Source organism: Lotus japonicus, chromosome 6 (genome assembly GCF_012489685.1).
Source record: "Lotus japonicus ecotype B-129 chromosome 6, LjGifu_v1.2".
Classification (NCBI taxonomy): Eukaryota; Viridiplantae; Streptophyta; class Magnoliopsida; order Fabales; family Fabaceae; genus Lotus; species Lotus japonicus.
In genome coordinates, this window is record NC_080046.1 from 66026858 (window position 1) to 66046918 (window position 20061).

At 36.8% G+C, this 20061-nt stretch overlaps 3 protein-coding genes across 4 annotated transcripts; all 3 read right to left on the bottom strand.

Annotated features, from left to right (window-relative positions):
* Positions 1-17: 17 nt before the first annotated feature.
* LOC130722601 (rDNA transcriptional regulator pol5) lies at positions 18-7249 on the bottom strand. The gene is made up of 8 exons (XM_057573379.1): positions 6637-7249; positions 6187-6312; positions 5894-6091; positions 5044-5271; positions 3839-4951; positions 3226-3510; positions 1659-2100; positions 18-1248 (listed from the first exon to the last, which is right to left on the bottom strand). Exons 1-8 carry the CDS (start codon positions 7123-7125, stop codon positions 362-364), a joined length of 3768 nt encoding a protein of 1255 aa, XP_057429362.1. The 5' UTR covers positions 7126-7249; the 3' UTR covers positions 18-361.
* A 2315-nt stretch (positions 7250-9564) lies between these two features.
* LOC130722417 (heat shock 70 kDa protein, mitochondrial) lies at positions 9565-12901 on the bottom strand. The gene is made up of 6 exons (XM_057573139.1): positions 12730-12901; positions 12191-12255; positions 12009-12087; positions 11346-11912; positions 10636-11256; positions 9565-10397 (listed from the first exon to the last, which is right to left on the bottom strand). Exons 1-6 carry the CDS (start codon positions 12796-12798, stop codon positions 9768-9770), a joined length of 2031 nt encoding a protein of 676 aa, XP_057429122.1. The 5' UTR covers positions 12799-12901; the 3' UTR covers positions 9565-9767.
* A 1773-nt stretch (positions 12902-14674) lies between these two features.
* On the bottom strand, positions 14675-19144 carry LOC130723569 (uncharacterized). Of its 2 annotated transcripts, none has more exons than XM_057574674.1 (5): positions 18914-19144; positions 17744-18571; positions 16821-16900; positions 15615-15879; positions 14675-15528 (listed from the first exon to the last, which is right to left on the bottom strand). In XM_057574674.1, exons 2-5 carry the CDS (start codon positions 18525-18527, stop codon positions 15260-15262), a joined length of 1398 nt encoding a protein of 465 aa, XP_057430657.1. In that variant the 5' UTR covers positions 18528-18571; positions 18914-19144; the 3' UTR covers positions 14675-15259. The 2 variants fall into 2 exon arrangements, with proteins under 2 accessions (XP_057430657.1, XP_057430656.1); XM_057574673.1 differs by having other exon boundaries at positions 17744-18813.
* Between the last annotated feature and the right edge of the window lie 917 nt (positions 19145-20061).

The window sequence follows — 20061 nt, forward strand, 5'->3', positions numbered from 1 at the left end:
AGTACCTGTAATCAAAGTTTGCAGACGAGAAAAAAATGGATATAAAAATTCAAGTTTATCCTGTTTACTCAGTCAAAATCTCACAATATGCAAAAAAAAGGTTCACAAAACAATACATAGCCGGAAACAAACAAAATCAATAATTTTATAGTTTACCAAAACTCCACTCCAATCCTTCTTCTAAAGGCACTAAAGCTCCAGTCCATCATGAAGGATCAGATTACCAAAATTTCAAGGATCAGATTACTGCTTTTGGACACAACACTGTATTTCGGAATTGATTGAATGAAGCGTGGAGAGCACCGTATTACCAAAAAGCTCATTCAATTAAGTTGTAGCAGCATCAGGATGTAGCAGCAATTCATGTTTCCACTGTTTTTTTGTCTAGCTTCTTCAATCTAGTAAATTTGTCACCAAGTTGAGCCTCAAGGGCGGCTTGAGCATCAGGTGGCAAAGCTTTAACCAGTGGCTTGGTAAGGTTAAGCTTAGACAAGATCTCAAAGCACTTGACACAGAACTTGTTTACCTCTGAACGTCTTGCTGATTTGCTCGGCATATTTGTCACCAACTCTTTCATTAGAAAAGAGAGTTTATCCAAATTGGATTTAACAATCTTTCTTGATGCACTCTGATCATTACCACCTGTTGACTTCAATATTTCCAAAACTAGATCAAGTGCTTCCACTCGGCGAAAGTCTGACTTGGCATTTCCACATTTCTGCAGTATAGAGCCAAGGACAGCATGTCCAATCCATGGGCGTCTTCGAAAAATTTCCTTTAAAAATCCAGCCTTGATTTGAGACTTCTTATTGTCAAAATAACCCGTCAATGCTGCCCGGAAAATTTGAACAATCCTACCAAGTTCAGACTCTGAGAAATTTCCTGAATCAATAATTTTCAAAATCCAGAAGGTTGATTGCTGGGCAAGGGAAGAAACCATTTTCTGTCTGACAGCTGATTGCTTTTTCTTTAGGTTCACAGCAGGTGATTGCTCTGATGGTTTGGATGCAGGCTTTTTGCTTTTAAACGGTTTTAAAGGTTTTGAAGCTAATTTCAAATTTCTTTCCAACAGAGATTCAAGAGTGGATACTTGGACTCCATCACCCTTAGGATAATCCTTTGCTTTGAATATTTGCTTTTGTAATATTCCCCATATACGCTGTCCAAGCTGCTCACTAACTTCTGCTGTATGTGGATTAACAAAAGCCTGAGCTAAATTTGAGAACACCAAAAGAACTTGAGGCTTACCTGTATAATATCAAGACACCATAATCAACTTAATTACAAATGAAGTTAAAAAGAACAGAATAAATAATGATGAACATAACACATTGAACTAATACAGGTTACTAGTACTGCAATAAAATAGAAACCACAGAAACCGACTTTCAACTTTCCTAAGTGATCATTGCTCAATGCTCATCATTCTTTTGGCTCCTAATTGGCTCAAAAATATCGCCATATGTAGTACTCAACGTTCTATTCAGGGCAATTTTGAACTTCTTTTGCACAAATGTTACATTCAAAATCCAAAACAGCACTTTTTTCTGTAAATTTTATACTTCTTCATTACATAGATACTATAATTGAAGTGCAGCAACTTAATAAAATATAGAGCTAGTCCAAGAACTGAAATGATATAAGTAATTTATACTTGCCTGGATTTTCATGAAGGAAAATTTCCAACAAAGATAGGATGCGAAGTTTGAAAAGCACAAGCTGGGAATGAGCCGTTTCACCTCCAGACTGATTTTTTTTCTCTTTAAAAATTTGGGCAAGATATGTATCCATCCTGAACATAGCATCATCATCCATCCCACTATCAGAATCATTGGAAGCTTCGGGATCGCCATGACTAGTTTCCTCCATTTCAACTACTGACTCAGAGTCATCTGTCTGCTCATCACTCTCACCTGTTTCACCCGTCTCACCTTGATCAATTTCCTCATCTTCAATATTGAGAAAGTCATCGTCCTCATCTTCATCATCATCATCATCATCAGCATCAGGATGCCTAGGAGGTTTCAAATTTTTCTTAATGACCCGCAACATCCGCATCAGTCCATCATCAGTGATATCACCACAAAAATACTTAAATGCCTACAGTATAGAGAAAATTGTAAGAAAAATAAAAACTAGTTCCAAGTTTAAATTATGAGTCCAGCCAAAGACAAGAAGTTTTCTTAATGCGTCATGTATTATAGCTCGCCCAATCATTCTCTAGCAAATCTATCTCATTTCACAACTGGGCTAAATTAAAGAATGTGTGCATTATATTGGGAACCCTATTTATACCATCCACTCAATCAAGTTTTCCAGATGAAAGGAATCAAGGGGACTTGAACCATCCATTCATAACCAGGATCGACAACGTGAGGACAGAATCAAGGGGACGTTTGGATTTCATTAATGCTGTACATACAAAAAAGAAGAAAAGAAAGATATGCAGCAATTGGGGAACTATACATCCTAGAACACTGCCACCTTATCACGCTATAAAAATGCAAAAACAATAAATTGCATTATTGTTTTAGGCAATTCCATTTTCACAGAAATCTAGAGGGAGCTACATTGAATGCTCACAAATCAAGACAGTATATAAGTTTAAGGATGGTTCAGAATATGACATTCCAGTGTCCACTGCTTTCTGCTTATGTGAATAGGCACTATGAAATGGGTAGAGTTTAGAATGTGATGCAGGCTGAGTCCAACCCAAATCAGGAATTACCCCAATACCCCAATATATTACAACTTGAGGACTCTAATTTGACATAAATTTTAAGAAAAAAATATATATTGCTATTTGCCCATTGGAGAATTCATAATATCTTCAATTCATATATGTGACATAGCTGATTAGAAAAAAATTAAGCTCACTTCAATGTGACATAGCTGATTAGACTAGGACTGTAAAACAAGGAATCTTGAGTATCTAAATGAGAGCAGAAGCTTCAGGTACATATTTTCCATTTCTAATATAAAATTTGGACACCCATGTTCTCTTATTTAACCAAAACCAAGCATTCTTGTCTTCCTCAAACATGAGACTAACAGCTGGCCATTTGGTTCTCAGTGAAAGTTTATGTATCCACTTGACACAATGTTAAGATGCAGCATATAAGCATACACTGATATAAGACAATGTGGAACTGCAATCTGCTTGATGCTATGATGTATAATAATAACAAAGCTGCCAAAGCTAAACATCTCAATTTTCATAATAACCTGGTCAATAGAAGAGCGCATAGGAGCTGATGACTGTGGAAGCAGAGAGAGTAATGTATCCACAAGAACGTCCATCAATTCAGGAGCATCATCAACCTCCAGATCATCTTCTCCAGAAGACTCAGGAAGATCAGAAGAAAAAGTTTTCTTAAAACAGATGACAAGTTCAGATGCAGCTTCAGAGTATTCCCCTGGATGAAGAAGCACTTGCAGGAGCAGCTGGATAAGCAAGTATCTCAGTGCATGCAACTTGTTAGGATCAGAGCTACAGCTAGAGCTCCTTTCCTGCTCATTATTACCACATAAGGATGAAAGAGATTAGTAAATACTAAATAAATATTAAAAAAAATCAAATTATAATACAGTTTACATAATTCAACTGCATATTTTGTTTAATCGTATAAATGCTGGAACATACATCAACGTACTAAAAACAATATCATAATCACGTAACTCTTATTCAAGAGAAGTTATTTATCCCCCTAAAAGACAAACATTTAATTCATTAGAATGTTAAATTAACTAGCTGCTAGCATCATTTTAGCTTAAAAGTTGGAAAGGAGAACATCAACTTTATGTCTAAGGATCAGTAATAAGTAACAAGTATAATTACCTCTTTGGATAATCTTGTTTCCATTGCTTGCAAATTTTTCATTGCTTTTTCATCCTCATCATCTAAAGACCTGAAGAGGGAAACTGAAGGAATGTTGCATAAGGTACCAAAGAACTTCATGAAGTATGAACCGAGATCATTTGGCTCAAGGCTATTAGCTAAAGGACGTGACCCCTCTCCCTTTTGAGCATTTGCCAATAATAACTGCAGTTGGTTAATACACATCTTGCAAAGAGCAATTGATGTGGGAGATTTTGGCCATCTGAATTTCTCCTGTAACTCGAACGAAGTCACTTCAGTGCCAAGAGATGCAGTGAACAGACCCTGAACAGCCAGAAATTTCATGATTTCTTTCTGCACTCGGAACTTCTCTTCATGATCCAGCTTCAAGCATTTCAAAATACTAGGAAGGGATTCTATAATCCAACTCTTCAAAAAGTCAGAACTCATAGGAGAATCCTTATCCTCAACAGAACCTATTTCAGAATTTTCATCTGTTGTTTGACTCTGGTCTGAAGGTTCCTCCAAGGCATTACCTTCATCCACAAAAATATTCATTAAGTTCTGAATAAAAAGCATGCAACCAGGTTCTGTCTTGAACTGCGACATTAAATCTTTAACCATTTTTGTTTGTGTGATGAGATCAAATTTTCCATTGCTGTGCTTCTGTAATGCAACTATAACAGCAACTCTTCGGACATCATCATCCCCAACCCAATCTGACAACTGTTTAAGAAAATGCTGTGCAATTTTATACAGCCATGAGCTCTTTGTTGACAGTACATCCATCAGGCACTGAACAACTTTGCTCGAAAGAACAGCTGGAACCAAAGATGCAGACAGCTTTTGGAGGAGAAGAAACAGAAGATCAAAAGCTAAGCGCTTACGGTCATGAGATGAGAAAAGGAGAGATCCTTCAATAATTATTTCACAAAAAGACTGAAGACTCTTTACAATTTCTTCATCAGAAGAGCTAGATTTTTTATTCTTTTTGTGTTTCTTCAATGAATTTGAAGCTGACGCGGCATCTTCTAATTGTGAAACATTAGGCAAAAGAATATTTATCAAAGCAGGCCAGACACCATGAACACGAGGCTGACAGAAGGTTGATTCCTGCACATTCAGAAAATACATAAGAACTGTTTCTTTCCATTACTTCAATCAAAATAGTATGGCTCGCAAATATATGAATTGACATAAGCTACCTTCAAGCAATTACTCAGGGAGGACAGGTGATCAGCGGAGAATAGCTGGCTAGAGCTGAATGGATTTGGTAATAGCTTGCCAAATCTAGAGCTGTCAATAGATATTTTCTCCCGAACTTTTAAAGCAAGGAGCAAAGCATCAGGATTTCCTACTTCTACAGCAGCTTCAAACCACTCCTGGAGCCCGGGAGCTTCCATAACATGATTAACCAATGCTTCAACAGGCAACTACAGATAATAATAATAATAATACGTTAATAAATAAATGTTTGAAATACTAATAACCAAAATATATAGCCTCAAGTAATGAAATATGAGTCTCAAGATTACAAGAGAACTAGTGGATAAAATCATATAAATAAGTCAAATGAAACAGAGTCCAAAAAGTGGCCTCCAAGAATTTTAAAATTCATTCAACTTCAACATATGATCCTATGACAAAGTGATCTACTCATTGCCGCATAGATACTTCCAGTGATGCAAGTAGTTGTTTGCAAGTGCTTGTTAGGGACGTGTATTTAAGGATGCAGGAATAGATTTTGCAAATCTTCAATTACACAAAATAAGAGAATAGCACAACAAGTCAATAACTACACAACATCACAACTAAGTTCACTAGGATACCAACAGATAAAGGCAAAGGATAATCTCCATAGTCCATCCACAGATTTTGCTTGTGTAACAGCAATAAGGGGTTAAAAAATTAAAATCCTTTAAAGGAATATAGGTAGAGTGACCGTGGATACATTGAAACCCATGAAAATCCAAGACACTCACAACATAGTTGGAAACAGGCATGAGATTTAGGAATAGAAATTTGAAGGGTAAAATGTTCATATAATATACAAACCTTTTCAACCAAGTCTAAAATTATTGAGACAGCAGGATCTTGCAAGTACCGCTTTCTATTTGCAAGAGATATAAGTGCACTGATAAATTCCTTTATGGATGAAGTGTTTTTATCCGAACTATATTCGTGTTCCAGTCTTCCTGATCGAGCCAGAGCACCATAAGCAAATAAGCGTCCCAGCAGCGAATCTTTTGCTTCCTACAATTTCACATGGAAAACAAAAATATCAAAAAACCCAACAAGCTGAGGAATGAATCAAAAAACAATATCATTAAGCCATTGTGATCTCCTACCTGACCCTTCATTGATGAGGTTACTTCCAGTAAATCAACTACAAGTTTCAGGAAGGATTCAACCCTGATGTTATGGATAGAGCCAACTAACGCTGCTAAACCTAGAGCAAAACCTGGCCGGGCACACTGTAAGAGCAACAACAAAAGATGCTATCTTAGTATCTATCCAGTAAGCAAATTTTGCAATACCAATAAGCATGGTTTATTGTTTATTGATTTCTTCATATCAGAAAACAACAAGAGCAACATCCAGCAAACAATGAAACATGACCAGAAAACATTATTATCACATAATATGGAGAAAATAACCCTATAGTTATGAAAAAATAAATTCGCAACAAGTCTTAGTAGAACACAAACTATATAAATATTACCAGCATGTACATCATAATTTCATGATTCAAGCAGCCACCATTACAATATAAGAACCTTCAAGAACAGAACACAAACCTCTCTTGACGACGAGACACCGCGAATAAGCCGACGAACAGCGTATCTAACAGAGGCTGCACAGTTCTCCAACCCATCATCTTTCTCCGCTTCCAGCTTGAATCCACCATCACCCTCCTCCTTCTCACTCTCACCAAGCCCATCATAAGCATTCTGAACTTCCTTCAACTCCCTCACCATCTGCTTCGCAGCAGCTTCCCTCATCGTCTCATTAGCAACCGCCAAGTCCTTGAACACTCCAATGTGAAACTCCGGAGCCGCGCTGCCGCCGCTGGTGCTGGGCGAATCCGCCGCCGCCACAGGTTTCGGCTCCGGGACTACTTCTCCGGCCGTGGCGCGGCGGCGCTCCTTGTCTAATGCTTTTCGTTTCGGCTTTGTGGAGGATGGTAGCGCCACAGCATCGATGTTTTTGGATTTTTTGTTGAGAGGTTTGGGAGAATCGGTGGCATTTTCTTCCTCCGGAACTGAGTTCCGTTTTTTGCTGGCCATTGGCGGCGGACGACGGTGGTGGAGAGAGGGGGTTGCGGCGTCTAGTTGAGTTTAGGGTTTAACTCTCTCAGTTGCCGTAACAATGTTTTGTGTACAAGAGACAGTACTGCTACTAGTCTTATTAGGTGTTGGCCCCTTTGAAACCTGGGTTCTTTTTTATTTTGTTTTTATTTATTAGGGGAGGTTTTTCACTTTTTCTGGTAAGAAAATATTTTATTCTTTTTTTTTTCATCTTCTAAATATTTTTATTTTTTAACTTCCTATCTTGTGAAAATATTATAAATATGTTATATTTGATATTTGATATATTAATACATTTATAGTATCTTTTGTTGTGGAATTATACAAATTTTGTTAATGGATTTAACGTCTAATTTGTTTCGTTTGGGTTCATAAGTAAAAAGATAAATAAAATATCAAGTATCTCAACTTGATTATATCTAAGTTTTAATAACCACTACGATCAATACTCATTTAATTTCCATATCTCACTTTGGTAACACAAGATAATTAATAAACATGAGGTGGTAAAATATTTGGGTGAATAAGTCAGGGTACAAAAGTTAAATCTGTTAAAAAAGGACTAATAAACATTATGCAAGAGTTTAGAAATTCAAAGGTGGAATGGAAAAGACACATAATTGTTAACAATTTGTTGGAGTATGTATATTGTATAGCATAGATAAATAAAGGGTTAAAAACTTTAATCGTCCTTGAACTTTGGACATCGTTTGAAAATCGTCTCTCGCCGGAAAATTATCTGAAAACCGTCCCTAGACTATTGAAAACTAATTTGACCCGTCCCTTCGGCCACCATACCTCCGGCGAAGCCCTTATATAACAGTCCTTGAACTTTGAGCGAAATCTGAAAACCGTCCCTCACTGGAAAATTATCTGGAAACCGTCCCTGAACTATTAAAAACAAATTTGACCCATCCCTGAACTTTGAGCGAAATCTGAAAACCGTCCCTTTTTTATTTTTATTTTTTTAAATTAAAATTCCCTAATTTCTATGAATTAAATCTAATACCCTTTAATCTAAGTCTGAATTCTCAATTTAACCACAAATCCCTTAATCTAACCCTAACTCATCTCAATTTAACCACAATTCCTCCTTCAGATATCTCTTTTCTTCTTCTTTCTTCATCTTCATCTACATCTCACTTCCTCCACCAACAACATCTTCTTCTTCTTCTTCTTGTTAGAAAAAATATGGAATTTTAATTCTTAGAAATTAAGGAATTTTCAGATTTCAAATTAGGGAATTTTCAGATTTTGCTCAAAGTTCAAATTTCAAATTAGGGAATTTTAATTCTTAGAAATTAGGGGATTTTCAAATTAGGTAGATTTAATTCTTAGAAATTAGGGAATTTCAATTTTAAGAAAAATAAAAATAAAAAAGGGACGGTTTTCAGATTTCGCTCAAAGTTCAGGGATGGATAAAAATTAAAAAAAGGCTCTTACCGGAGCTAAGGCGGCCGGAGGGACGGGTCAAATTAGTTTTCAATAGTTCAGGGACGGTTTTCAAATAATTTTCCGGCGAGGGACGGTTTTCAAACGATGTCTAAAGTTCAGGGACGATTAAAGTATTTAACCCATAAATAAAAGTTTAGCCTATTGAGAAATTGTAGTACGTAAATCAGTAGATGCAAATGACATGTGAATTATGTGTAAATTTGTCAACCAATTACACCACGATGAAACTTTTCAAAAATATATTAGACCTTAAAATTTAAACTACAATATACTTACAAATTATAATTGCTTATATTTTCTAAAAGTAGAGATAATGTTTGTGAAATGACTTCATCACAAGTCCCCTAAGCAAAATGCTTAACATAAAACTTATAATGAGCGGTGAGGTTAACATAAAACTTAACTTAACCAAATTGGCCAAGTAGAGTTAAAGTTTAGCATGACTAGGTCAATCAAACAGCAAAGTGAGCGGTGAATCGTATCAGAATTACCTAATTTTATATAACAACTGACATACATTGCAAGTAACAAATCATATAATTAATAACATTACTACAAACCATTAAGGAGGCTTAGAAGCTAAAATAGATAATTAACAATGAGCTCATTGAGGCATATACCAAGGTAACTTCCTGCCTTTAAAGTTAGCTCAAGTAATAAGAGCTACATCAAGGTTTAGGAAGATAAAGGATTCAGGGTTCGAACTTTGTATCATGAAAATGATTAATTTATCAACATTACTAACAACTAACATTTGTCTATAAAAAATAAAAACCAAGGTAACTTCCAAAGGCCTGTGATTTGTGAAGAATGTCCTAACCACATAGGTGTATTCTTACAGCTTCCATTACCTCCTTGGCCTTGCATCGTCAGCGATTCGATTTAATTTCAATAGCATAGATCTAACGCAACTCCTCAACTCAGGAGTATAATACAAACAATTCACTGAGTAGATTATAAATCTTTAGGCAAAAAATTCAGTATCGTTATTCAAACAGCATCATAGTTCGGTAATTTCAAAGTACTGCAAATTGAAAAACCTTCAGCAAAAAATGACCTTCAACATTAACTACCAAAATAAGTTGCCTTATATTCTCTACTAAATGAAAAAAAAAAAGATGATTCCTCATCATTAACTGGTTATCTAAAAGTTAATACTTCACTTCTCACTTCTTCACCTCCTCATATTCTGCCTCTGGAGCTTGGTCACCACCCTGAGAACCTCCTCCAGTTGAAGAACCACCACTAGAACCACCACCTGACATGTGTTCCCCTATCTTTGAGACTGCTTTATTCGCAGCATCAAGCTTTGACTTAATTTCATCAGCATTATCCCCGGACATCGCCGTCCTCAATTCTGAAACTGCATCCTCAATCTCTTTTGCAACTTCACTGGGAATCTTATCTCTGTATTCACCCAAACTCTTCTCAATGCTGTATATGCTAGTATCTGCACTGTTTCTGATATCAATGAGAGCCTTCCTTTCTTGGTCCTTCTGAGCATGCAACTCAGCTTCTTTAACCATCTTCTCGATTTCATCGTCTGAGAGACCACCAGATGACCGGATAGTAATTTGCTGCTCTTTACCAGTGGACTTGTCTTTGGCAGACACAGTGACAATCCCGTTTGCATCAATGTCAAATGTGACCTCAATCTGAGGCAAACCTCTGGGTGCAGGAGGAATGCCGACAAGTTCAAATTCACCAAGACTCTTGTTGTCTGATGCCATTTCTCTCTCACCTTGTAATACCTTGATACCCACTTGGGTTTGATTGTCAGCTGCTGTTGAAAAGACCTGAAACAATGACATCACAAGTTAGGAAGAGCTTAACCCACAACAAATGAATAGGCTCTATTTAAAAACCTTGAATGTGTGTGTGCAATGCAGTGGTCAAGATACTTCTACGTGGGACTCAAATGAACACAAATTGTACATCTTGTGTCCAATTACTTAGAATTACTGGATCTCGTTTCTCCAATAGTTGCAACTTAGAAACAATTGTATTAAGTAAGCATCATATGTTTAAGGGTACCTGGCTCTTTTTGGTGGGAATCGTAGTATTCCTGTTGATCAACCTTGTAAAGATACCACCCAGAGTCTCAATACCCAGAGAGAGTGGCGTCACATCTAGGAGTAGCAGCTCTTTAACATCTCCACGTAGGATACCACCTTGAATTGCTGCTCCCATGGCAACTGCCTCATCTGGATTTACTCCTTTGCTAGGAGACTTTCCAAAGATTGCTGAAACCACCTCTTGAACTTTAGGCACACGGGTCATGCCTCCAACAAGAAGAACCTCATCAACTTCCTTGATAGAGATGTTTGCATCCTTCAAGCAGTTCTTGCATGGTGCCTTAGTTCTTTCAATCAAGTGATTTACTAAGGCTTCAAACTTGGATCTAGTCAATGTGATGTTCAAATGCTTAGCACCAGATGCGTCGGCAGTGATAAAAGGCAGGTTAATCTCAGTTTGAGATGTTGAAGACAGTTCTATCTTAGCTTTCTCAGCAGCTTCACGAAGCCTTTGCAAAGCAAGCTTATCCTTAGAAAGGTCAATGCTCTCTGTTCTCTTGAATTCGTCCACCAAAAAGTCCAATAAGGCATTATCAAAATCCTCACCTCCCAAGAAGGTGTCACCATTTGTTGCTTTCACCTAGACATGAAAGTATTGTCAATACAAGTTTCATATTCCTTCTGACAGTTTAAGAAATGAAAACAAAGTAGTAATAACTTTGCGCATACCTCAAAAACACCATTAGAAATTTCTAAGATGGACACATCAAATGTTCCACCACCAAGATCAAAAACTGCGATGAGACCCTCCTTGTTGGTCATTCCATATGAAAGAGCAGCAGCAGTGGGCTCATTGATAATCCTCTGAACATCAAGACCCGCAATTCTACCAGCATCTTTTGTTGCCTGCCTCTGAGCATCATTGAAGTATGCTGGCACAGTAATAACAGCCTTGGATACTGACTTTCCAAGATATGCTTCTGCCGTCTCCTTCATCTTGGTAAGAACAAATGCACCAATTTGGCTAGGGGAATACTGCTGCCCGTTAGCTTCAACCCACGCATCTCCATTTGGTGCCTTAACAATCTTATATGGAACCATTTTCATTTCCTTTTGTGTTTGAGGATCATCAAAGCGCCTACCAATCATACGCTTGGTACCAAATACAGTGTTTGCAGGGTTAGTTACAGCCTGACGCTTGGCAGGTGTGCCCACAAGTAACTCCCCTTTCTGGTTGAATGCAACAACAGAAGGTGTTGTCCGTGCACCTTCAGAATTCTCAATCACTTTGGGATTCTGAAAAAGATATAATAAAATCAAGTCATCACATGTATTGGAAAATGGAAACAAACAAACACAAACTAATTAAAATAAAAAGCGTGAATGCCTTACCTTTCCTTCCATAACAGAAACACATGAATTGGTTGTACCCAAATCAATACCAATGACATCATTTCCAGCAGGCCTTGAACTGCAGCGACGATGACAAAGTGTTAATGAATACTCTTGATCTATGATCGAAAGCAGAGCATCTCTAAAACAATTCCTAACAAAAACAAGACAATTAATCGCACCTGAATGGTCGCGACAAACTTGACCAATTGTGACCAACATATGCTGGTTTAGAGTTGCCTATCACCTGCATAAGACAAGTCAAAACAATTACAACTTCTTCAAGGAAAACAGCGCCATTCACAATTTCATATACTTCTAAAAGCAATTTGAATACTGTAAGCTACAAAAGCAAACCATGAAAGAGCTTAAATTAGCTACAATAAAAGCAATTCCACTGAGTAACAACAAAATCAACCAGCACAAAAACACAAATGATCCAGAAAATACGAATATCATATATATCCACGGATGAAAAACCCAATCGAAAACCAGGTTCAGAGATTCAAATTGATAGATCTATAACAAACGAGACCGACGAATCATATTTCTAACTTTCCATATCTATCGCGATGGTGGATGAACAAAGATAACCACAAAAACACTAGACAAGAGTAACCTCAACTACAAATGAAATCAGAATATCGAGTAATTTGGAAAAATCATCACGATACCAAAAAGCGAGACCGAAGAGGAGAAGAAGGAAGGAGAGGAGAGTTACCGAGCGATAAGCAGATACTGAAGCGGAGGAGCGGCGGAGAGAGCGGATCAAGGCGGTGGCTGCAGCCATGGTAGGAAGAGAAATGCGATGAGATCAGAGGAAGCGTGTGAGGGGTTTTGTACAAATGAGGGTTTAGGGTTTTTGGTATAGTGATGTTTTTAAGGGCGTGCCAGATTCTTCTAGTTCTTCTGTTTACCGAAGCGAATAAAGAAGGTTCTAGATTGACCATTAAACGGTGTCGTTAGACGTAGCCTAAAGGGATACCACAAACTCATTATGGTTGGTTGGTGTTGGTCCTTTTTCTAAGGCTCATATTTGTATCCCTATTCCCTACTTTAAGAAAGAGATTAATTAATATTGCTTGAAATGAGTTTAAAATCATTTATAAATTTTAAATGTAGGAAATATTTTTAGACAAGTAGGTAATTGGTTATGGCGACCTATTTGCACTTCTTTTTGGCTGCGTGGGTTTTCGGGTTTTTTTAACAAGTATTGTGCACTCCTGACTGAGTTAATGGTCATCAAATATGGTCTTTTCTTAACTTGGGAGTTGGTCTTCCGACATGTTGTTTGTGAGAGTAACTCACGGAGATGTTGGAGTTTCATCCTTTGACCTTGCATTTGAGAGCTTTATTGGTGGAGATTGATGATATTTCTAGTCGTTCGTGGTGTGTTTGCTTTCAACATGTTCTGTTAGAGGCTAGTATGTTGCTGACAGACTTGCTTATTTGGGCTCGTGTTGTAAGTTTGGTCTCCAAAATTGATCTTTCCCCAAATGAAGTTGAGGTTGCTTCTTGATTCGGACCGACGTTGATGTTCCGGTCTTGTTTAATTGTCTTTTTAAATTTCATTGTTTCACCCAAAATAAATCGATTTCCAGTTTAAATTAATACTATAATAGCATAGTTAATAACTTAGTATTGTTTTCTATATTTTCTTATAGGCCATGTGATAATGATTATGTGAATTACAAAATCTTTTATATTAAAATTCTCACACAAAAAAAGAGAGCCATCACATTCATTTATATTAAACTTCCAACTAGTTGTTATTGACTTTTCTAGCTTTGAAGGTACATGAGATGTTTACTTAGTTAAACTTCTGAGTGTCTTTGTGGCCTCACTCTGGCTTGACGTCTTCGTACTTATAAGCTTACGTGTGAATTGGACTACCTAAATGTGGTGAATGAGTTCTCTCAATCTCCACTCTTGCACAACTTGCTTCGCTTTGCAGAAGCAGTGCAACACGATTAAGGTGTGATTTTTTAGCATGTCTCCACATGCTTCAATAAACTAGCATATGTGTTAACCTAGAATGGGGGAAGAGGAAAGAGTTGAAAACTTGGATCTCATAAAGGTTCTTCCTCTTATGGAGAATTACTAGCTTGGTTTTCTGTTTGTTTTGTTGCTTCCAATCTAAAAGAAAAAGTCTATTTTGTGAATTTATGCTCTAAAAATTTCTTCATAAAACAAGATTAACCTTTGCAATTATTTTTCTTTTAAAAAATTACGGTCAAGCCCAAGCCCAAAACAAGAACAAAGACTAACAAACTACTCATCGCATAAATGAGACTTCCGTAAAATCCTGAAGAAACAAAAATCCCTACAGCTACCCCGTAGCTAATGAGTAACATGCAATCCCAAAAATTAACCTTTGCTATTTTATTCTCAGATTATTTACAGTTAAAGGGAGTGTGCTACACTTCGATTCATAGGGGTTCAGTCTAGCTGCTTTCAGACTTCCCCCACGGACACAATATCTCGAAAAGTATCACAGTGAAATTACAATTGTTTGGTTCTTTTCTGCCATCTTAAGACTGAAATAAAACAATTTGTTGTGAAGAAGGTGGAGGATTAAGCATAGAAAAAGGCCACGGAAATAGTAATTAGAACACTATTGTTGTCTAACCATGGAAGAAATTTGACTCATTTGCAATCTATTTTGGGGTCCAAAAAATGCTTCAAATGGTGTGACAATTAATAATCTGAGAGGAGAATCTGCAGTTAACCAAACGAAGTACACTGTACAGGTTAAAAATGTTGCCATAAATGCCAAAAAAAATGAATGAAGAGATGAGTCCACATAGCCCCTTCACAAGGAGGAAATAAAAAAATGAAAGAATAAACGATGAGCTTGCCTTGATCACAATCTCCATCTTACTCTACCAGAGAATCAACCCTTCATAGAGGATTCCATTTAGGCTTTCAAGTGTGCGTGTGTACTGAAAACTAATATCAGGTTATTCATTTCTCCTTAACCAGCCATTGAAAACCAGCTGATCAAAATTGCTTGCAAGTGAGACATTCTAGAAAACTGAAGGAAGTGATGGATGCATGTTTGGAAGTCATTCTACAATTGATTCTAAAGCCAAAATCAATTCTGGAGAGAAGCTTCTGTGAGTAGCTTCTAGATACCAGAATTGATTCGGAGAAAAGAGAAGTTGATCCAAACATGCTATCATGGCAGAGTAGTACAATGACTCACTTATAAAATGAAATGGCACAATGAAATAAAATAGACACTGTCACCATTAAATCCGAAGGTAGCCCCCTCTCTGTGAATCTTCTGTCCTTAATGATCTCCTGAGCAATGACTTCTTGTTGAATGACCAGTTTCTTCCCAGAACTCTCTTTGTTCGCCATGCAGCAGCTACATGGGAATAAAGAGCTGGGAAAATGAAACAGAGCAGTACAAGAAGTACCATAGCAACGCAGACAAACATGACGTTCCGAAAACCATCCTTCAGTGCTGGGGCATTTTGACCTGTCCATGGAACTCCTCCAACATTCATGCCAAAGACTGCAATGAAAGACTAAGAATCAAAACCAAACAGTATTGCCATCGGATGTGGATAATTAAAGTTCATAAAGAATCAGATTGCTAACCTCCTGTGATGATGGACAAAGGGAGGAATATTATTGAAAGGAATGAAAGATAGTACAGTTTCCTGTTAATTTGCTCTGACTGCCAGCTATCAAGACCGGCCTGAATTGCTGTGACACGATTTACTATAAACCCTACATTCTCCTTCATCCTCCTTAACCTTCCAATTAGTTCATCAAGGGTGTTAATGTCTTCATTTGGAAACCATCTTCTCGAAGAGCATTTTTCTTTGACACGAAGATATACTTGTTCCCCATGACCAATCACCTGAATATAATCAATTGTGGTAAGGTTTCAAACCAAACGGAAGTGTATAATCCATACAGTGTGATTTGAAGATGAGAACAAATAAGATGGGAAACAGTAAAGACAAGTGCACAGTTTTATATTATATTTCTATCACATTACTCCCCCTTACACAAGAGTCCACTGCCCTTAATTTGTTAGTCAGCCATGGAGGTGCAAACTTCATCATCCACCTAATGGCTCTTGTGTGGATAATGCACAGCCCACCTACCTTTGTGCGTGAAATTCTACTTTTTTATTAGAAAATGAGGGAGGCAACAAGGAATGAACTCCAGACCTCTTAGTCATAGAGGCTGTGACACCATATTCATGACAGTAACATTCTTTGTTACTGTAATTTGAGTATTCAGACTGACATTATTTTCTTTCCCTGCTAATTTTTCCATCTAACACAAATCATTTTCCAATAATAACTATGCTTCCATTATGCCGTCTTCTTTTTTGTTTAAAACGATTTTTTGTAAGCTGTCAGATCTGTGCTGAAAGGAAAATGGCAAACACTAAAACCTTGTATATACTATGTTGATGAGACCCACAACCCTTATGCTTGATTGCATAGCTATAATGTTGAACCATTTATGAATCACTAATGTAATGAGTTTTCTATACATTCTCTAACATGCTCTTACAACTAACACGCTTTTTCTCATTGGTTCAAACACATGAGATCCATTGAACCATAAGGGTCTGACTCTTGGTTTGGTGGGTTACAATCCCTATTTAGTAGAACACATGAATTTGGACCAATAAGAAAGAGTGTGTGAAAAAAGTGTACTAGAGACTGTGTAACTAGCATTTCTCTAGTAAAAAATATTTATACTACATCTTAATGCCTTTTGTATCTCCTCACAAGGGTCTATAAATTAAAGCTGAATGAAAGCATAAAATGAGTAGAGTATCACCTGCAGGAGACGCTGCAAATTAATGTGAAGTTTGGGGAATCTTCTGTCATCTAGCATTTGTTTCTTCAGAGCATAACCACCTACACTCAAGCAGATTGGTTGTTCCTTAATTTAATTCCATAAAACAATTCTAAATATTGCAATCAAAGAACAAGTGTATAGGCATATTGAACAGAACCAAGTTGGAAACAGAAATTTCAGTTTATACATAAAAGCCACTCAGATGAAATAAAATTTAAGTATATATGACCATATTTTTCTGAAGATAAGCTTTAGGTTCCACCAAATCAAAAGGCCTTCATCATTTCATATTAGTGGTAAACATTTAAAGGCACAAATATTGAACTACCAATCAAAAAATTTAGCTAGAGTTAAAATATATGAAGTGAACCAATCAAAAAATTTAGCTAGAGTCAAAATGCATGTTAATAAATAGACAGTTAGTTCAGGGAGGGGGTCATTCATTCGGTTGTATACAGATTTGGGAGAGGATTGGCCTCTCAAAAGCCAGGTATATTACTTCAGTTCAGTTTCTACTTTCTTCTGTAATAGTAATTTGAGCTAGTTCTCTTCACCAATTGGAGCAAAGGGAATCCAGGAAGAACTCAATAGAATTTCAGTTTCTTTCTTCTTAGTCTGGTCCAGTTCCAATCAGCCTCCAACAAATGAAAGACCACAAAGTACATCTAACTTCTATCACTATTTTTTTGAAGTCAATTTACTAGAAACTAAGGCAAACTTGCAGTAATTAAGAATAGCATGAATTAGTAAGGTTTGACATATAAAGAGATCTAAATTTGAGGATAAATATATACAGAAAGCCATTAAACTATGAATGGTACAAACAAATGAAATTATGATTGTGTATGCCATTGTTAAGGAATGAGACTACAGGGGATCAAGGAGTGTATAATGGGAATTACCTTTATCCAGGTCAAGCTCCACAGAATCCAACTCTATCTCAAGCTTGGTCACAATATCTTGAAGCTGATCTACATGTGTATCAATTATGTGAACTACAAGTTTTGGAACAGATCTAGGCACTGGATTGTCAGCTTCCTCGGAGTGGTTCATAGTTAACAAGAATTCAAGAACATGCTCCTTAATCACAGTCCCACTTTTTTCCTTCTGCTGACCTCTAAAATTAGAAGAGCTTTCAACACTAGGAATTTCCGAAAGTAGAGATTCGCCCATGCGTGAGAAACCTAGCCGGGGAACACGCCCCAAAGACACAGTAATTACCGAATTCTCCGTAACTCTAGCAGCAATTCTAAATGTAAAGTCACTAGAAGGAGGTCCTGGTGAATTAACCCGGAAGACAAGCGCCCCATCTACATATGCACAAAAGGGTCCATTACTAACAAGCGAGAGAATATCTTGTAGCTTCAACGGCGGGCAGAGAACACCGATCAAGTCCTGCGCGGATTGCGACAACTTCTGATTTCCTTTAGGGAGTTCTACATGGTACCAAGAAAACTCATTCTCTCGGCCTTCAACTCCAACTGTTTCCCTTTCGTCTTTTTTATAAAGGTATGCCAGATCCCAATCCTTATTATAAAAATTCCCTAAACCATCAAATACATAAGCCCTCTTCTTGACGAAGCTTGCAGGATGGGAATGGTAGATTCGATGCTCTTCAGCCGGAATCTCAACTTCCATCTCCTCCGCCTCGCCATTCTCCAATACTCTCCGCTGAGCTAGTTCCATAACTTTCACCAGCTACCCCAAAATCAAAATAGCCTTCCAACTAACTAATAAACCAAAAAATGATACCAAACAACTTCACCCAGAAACTCTAACTTCTTAATCTCATAAACTTGGCATTTCAAATCTAATATACTTTAAAACAGCCTATATGCTATTGATTTAATATTACTTGCAAATTGCAATCTCAAAACCAAGGTCAACAAACCAATATGAATTGTACCAAAATAACTGAAATGTTGTAACAAACCCAATCAAGTGCACTATGAATCAAATCAAATTCAAAACCCTGCTTCAAAGTTTGACGTGGCTCAAATCAAATTCTACTCTGGCCAGCAAGTAATACAATTATGAATCAAAAAAGAAGTGAAGACGAAGAAGTGCATTACCTTGTTGAATTCGGGTGAAGCGATGAAACTATATTGAAAGGTTCAAAGGGAAGGGGAAAATTTGTGCGTGTGATAAAAATAAAATAATAATAAGTGAAGTGTTATTTAATTTCTATGAAACTTGCCTTTCAAATTCTATGATCTATAATCTGATTAATCTCATCCCATCCGAATTCGAAAGTCCCACTTCCAAAACTCTCTTCTCTGTTAACTGTAAGTCGGTGCCGGAAATTTAGTATTAAATATATTAAATTAATATATACTGGCAACAAGGTTACAAGTATCAAATATTACTTTAGGCACATTCAATGATACTCTAAATATGTTATCTTTACATAACTTGGTTTAGGGACGAGTTTATACTTTTAAGTTTTATCAGAAAAGTTTAGCCCCATGCCGCATCAAGACAAGCCGGTGTTTTATTCTTCTTTTAGTTTAAATAATTTTATTTTAGAATACAAACATTCAAAATAAAATTCTAATTACACTGTGGTGTTGTGTAATGGTTAACTCATTTCGTTCATTAATCATGAGATTAGAGATTCGATCATCACCCTTGAGAACAGTGGCAGAGCCAGCAATTTGATCTCACCGGGGCCAAGAACGAAAATAGAACAACAGAGAAGAAGAAACAGTTGTGGGTTTTCAACAATACAAAAGCTTTTTTTTTTTTATAATAGATTTACAAAATCTTAGGTGTGGCCATGGCACAGGCAGGCCACCCCCTGCCTCCGCCCCTGCTTGAGAATATCCTCGCTTATTTCACATATAGTGTAAACACTTGCATTAAGAGATTAGAGATTAGTCATTGCTATCAACGATAGATACTCTGATCTCCAAAAAATTCCGTATATATAAGAATGAAATTATAATCAAACAAAATTTTTATACAGCTATTTTTGAACTAATTTTTTATACAACTATAGTCAAAATAATATAACTTCTTTTTGTAAAAAACAGTTAGTACTTAGTACAAAAGGATTATTATTATTTTTTTGGTTGAAAGAATTTTATATTTTAAGATTTAAAAAAATGGGCCCTAAATTATTATAATGTCATGATATTTTCTCTTCATCGAAATGGCAACGGCCCGGCCCATGAGAGACGGTGACCGTTTTTAATTTGATCCATATGAACTTGTGGCTTTA

Bases quoted from the DNA above. Each gene is read 5' to 3' on its own strand.
- LOC130722601 (XM_057573379.1), bottom strand. From the start codon at position 7,125: ATGGCCAGCAAAAAACGGAACTCAGTTCCGGAGGAAGAAAATGCCACC. The intron at 5,272-5,893 runs GTTTGTATATTA...TATTATCTGTAG, and splicing joins TTTTAGACTTGGTTGAAAAG to TTGCCTGTTGAAGCATTGGT. The intron at 2,101-3,225 runs GTTATTATGAAA...TCTATACTGTAG, and splicing joins TGCGCTCTTCTATTGACCAG to GCATTTAAGTATTTTTGTGG.
- LOC130722417 (XM_057573139.1), bottom strand. From the start codon at position 12,798: ATGGCTGCAGCCACCGCCTTGATCCGCTCTCTCCGCCGCTCCTCCGCT. The intron at 11,913-12,008 runs GTAAGGCATTCA...TATCTTTTTCAG, and splicing joins TTTCTGTTATGGAAGGAAAG to AATCCCAAAGTGATTGAGAA. The intron at 11,257-11,345 runs GTATGCGCAAAG...TTTCATGTCTAG, and splicing joins TTTCTAATGGTGTTTTTGAG to GTGAAAGCAACAAATGGTGA.
- LOC130723569 (XM_057574674.1), bottom strand. From the start codon at position 18,527: ATGGAACTAGCTCAGCGGAGAGTATTGGAGAATGGCGAGGCGGAGGAG. The intron at 16,901-17,743 runs GTAATTCCCATT...GCTTGAGTGTAG, and splicing joins GGAGCTTGACCTGGATAAAG to GTGGTTATGCTCTGAAGAAA. The intron at 15,529-15,614 runs GTTAGCAATCTG...CTTTCATTGCAG, and splicing joins TTTGTCCATCATCACAGGAG to TCTTTGGCATGAATGTTGGA.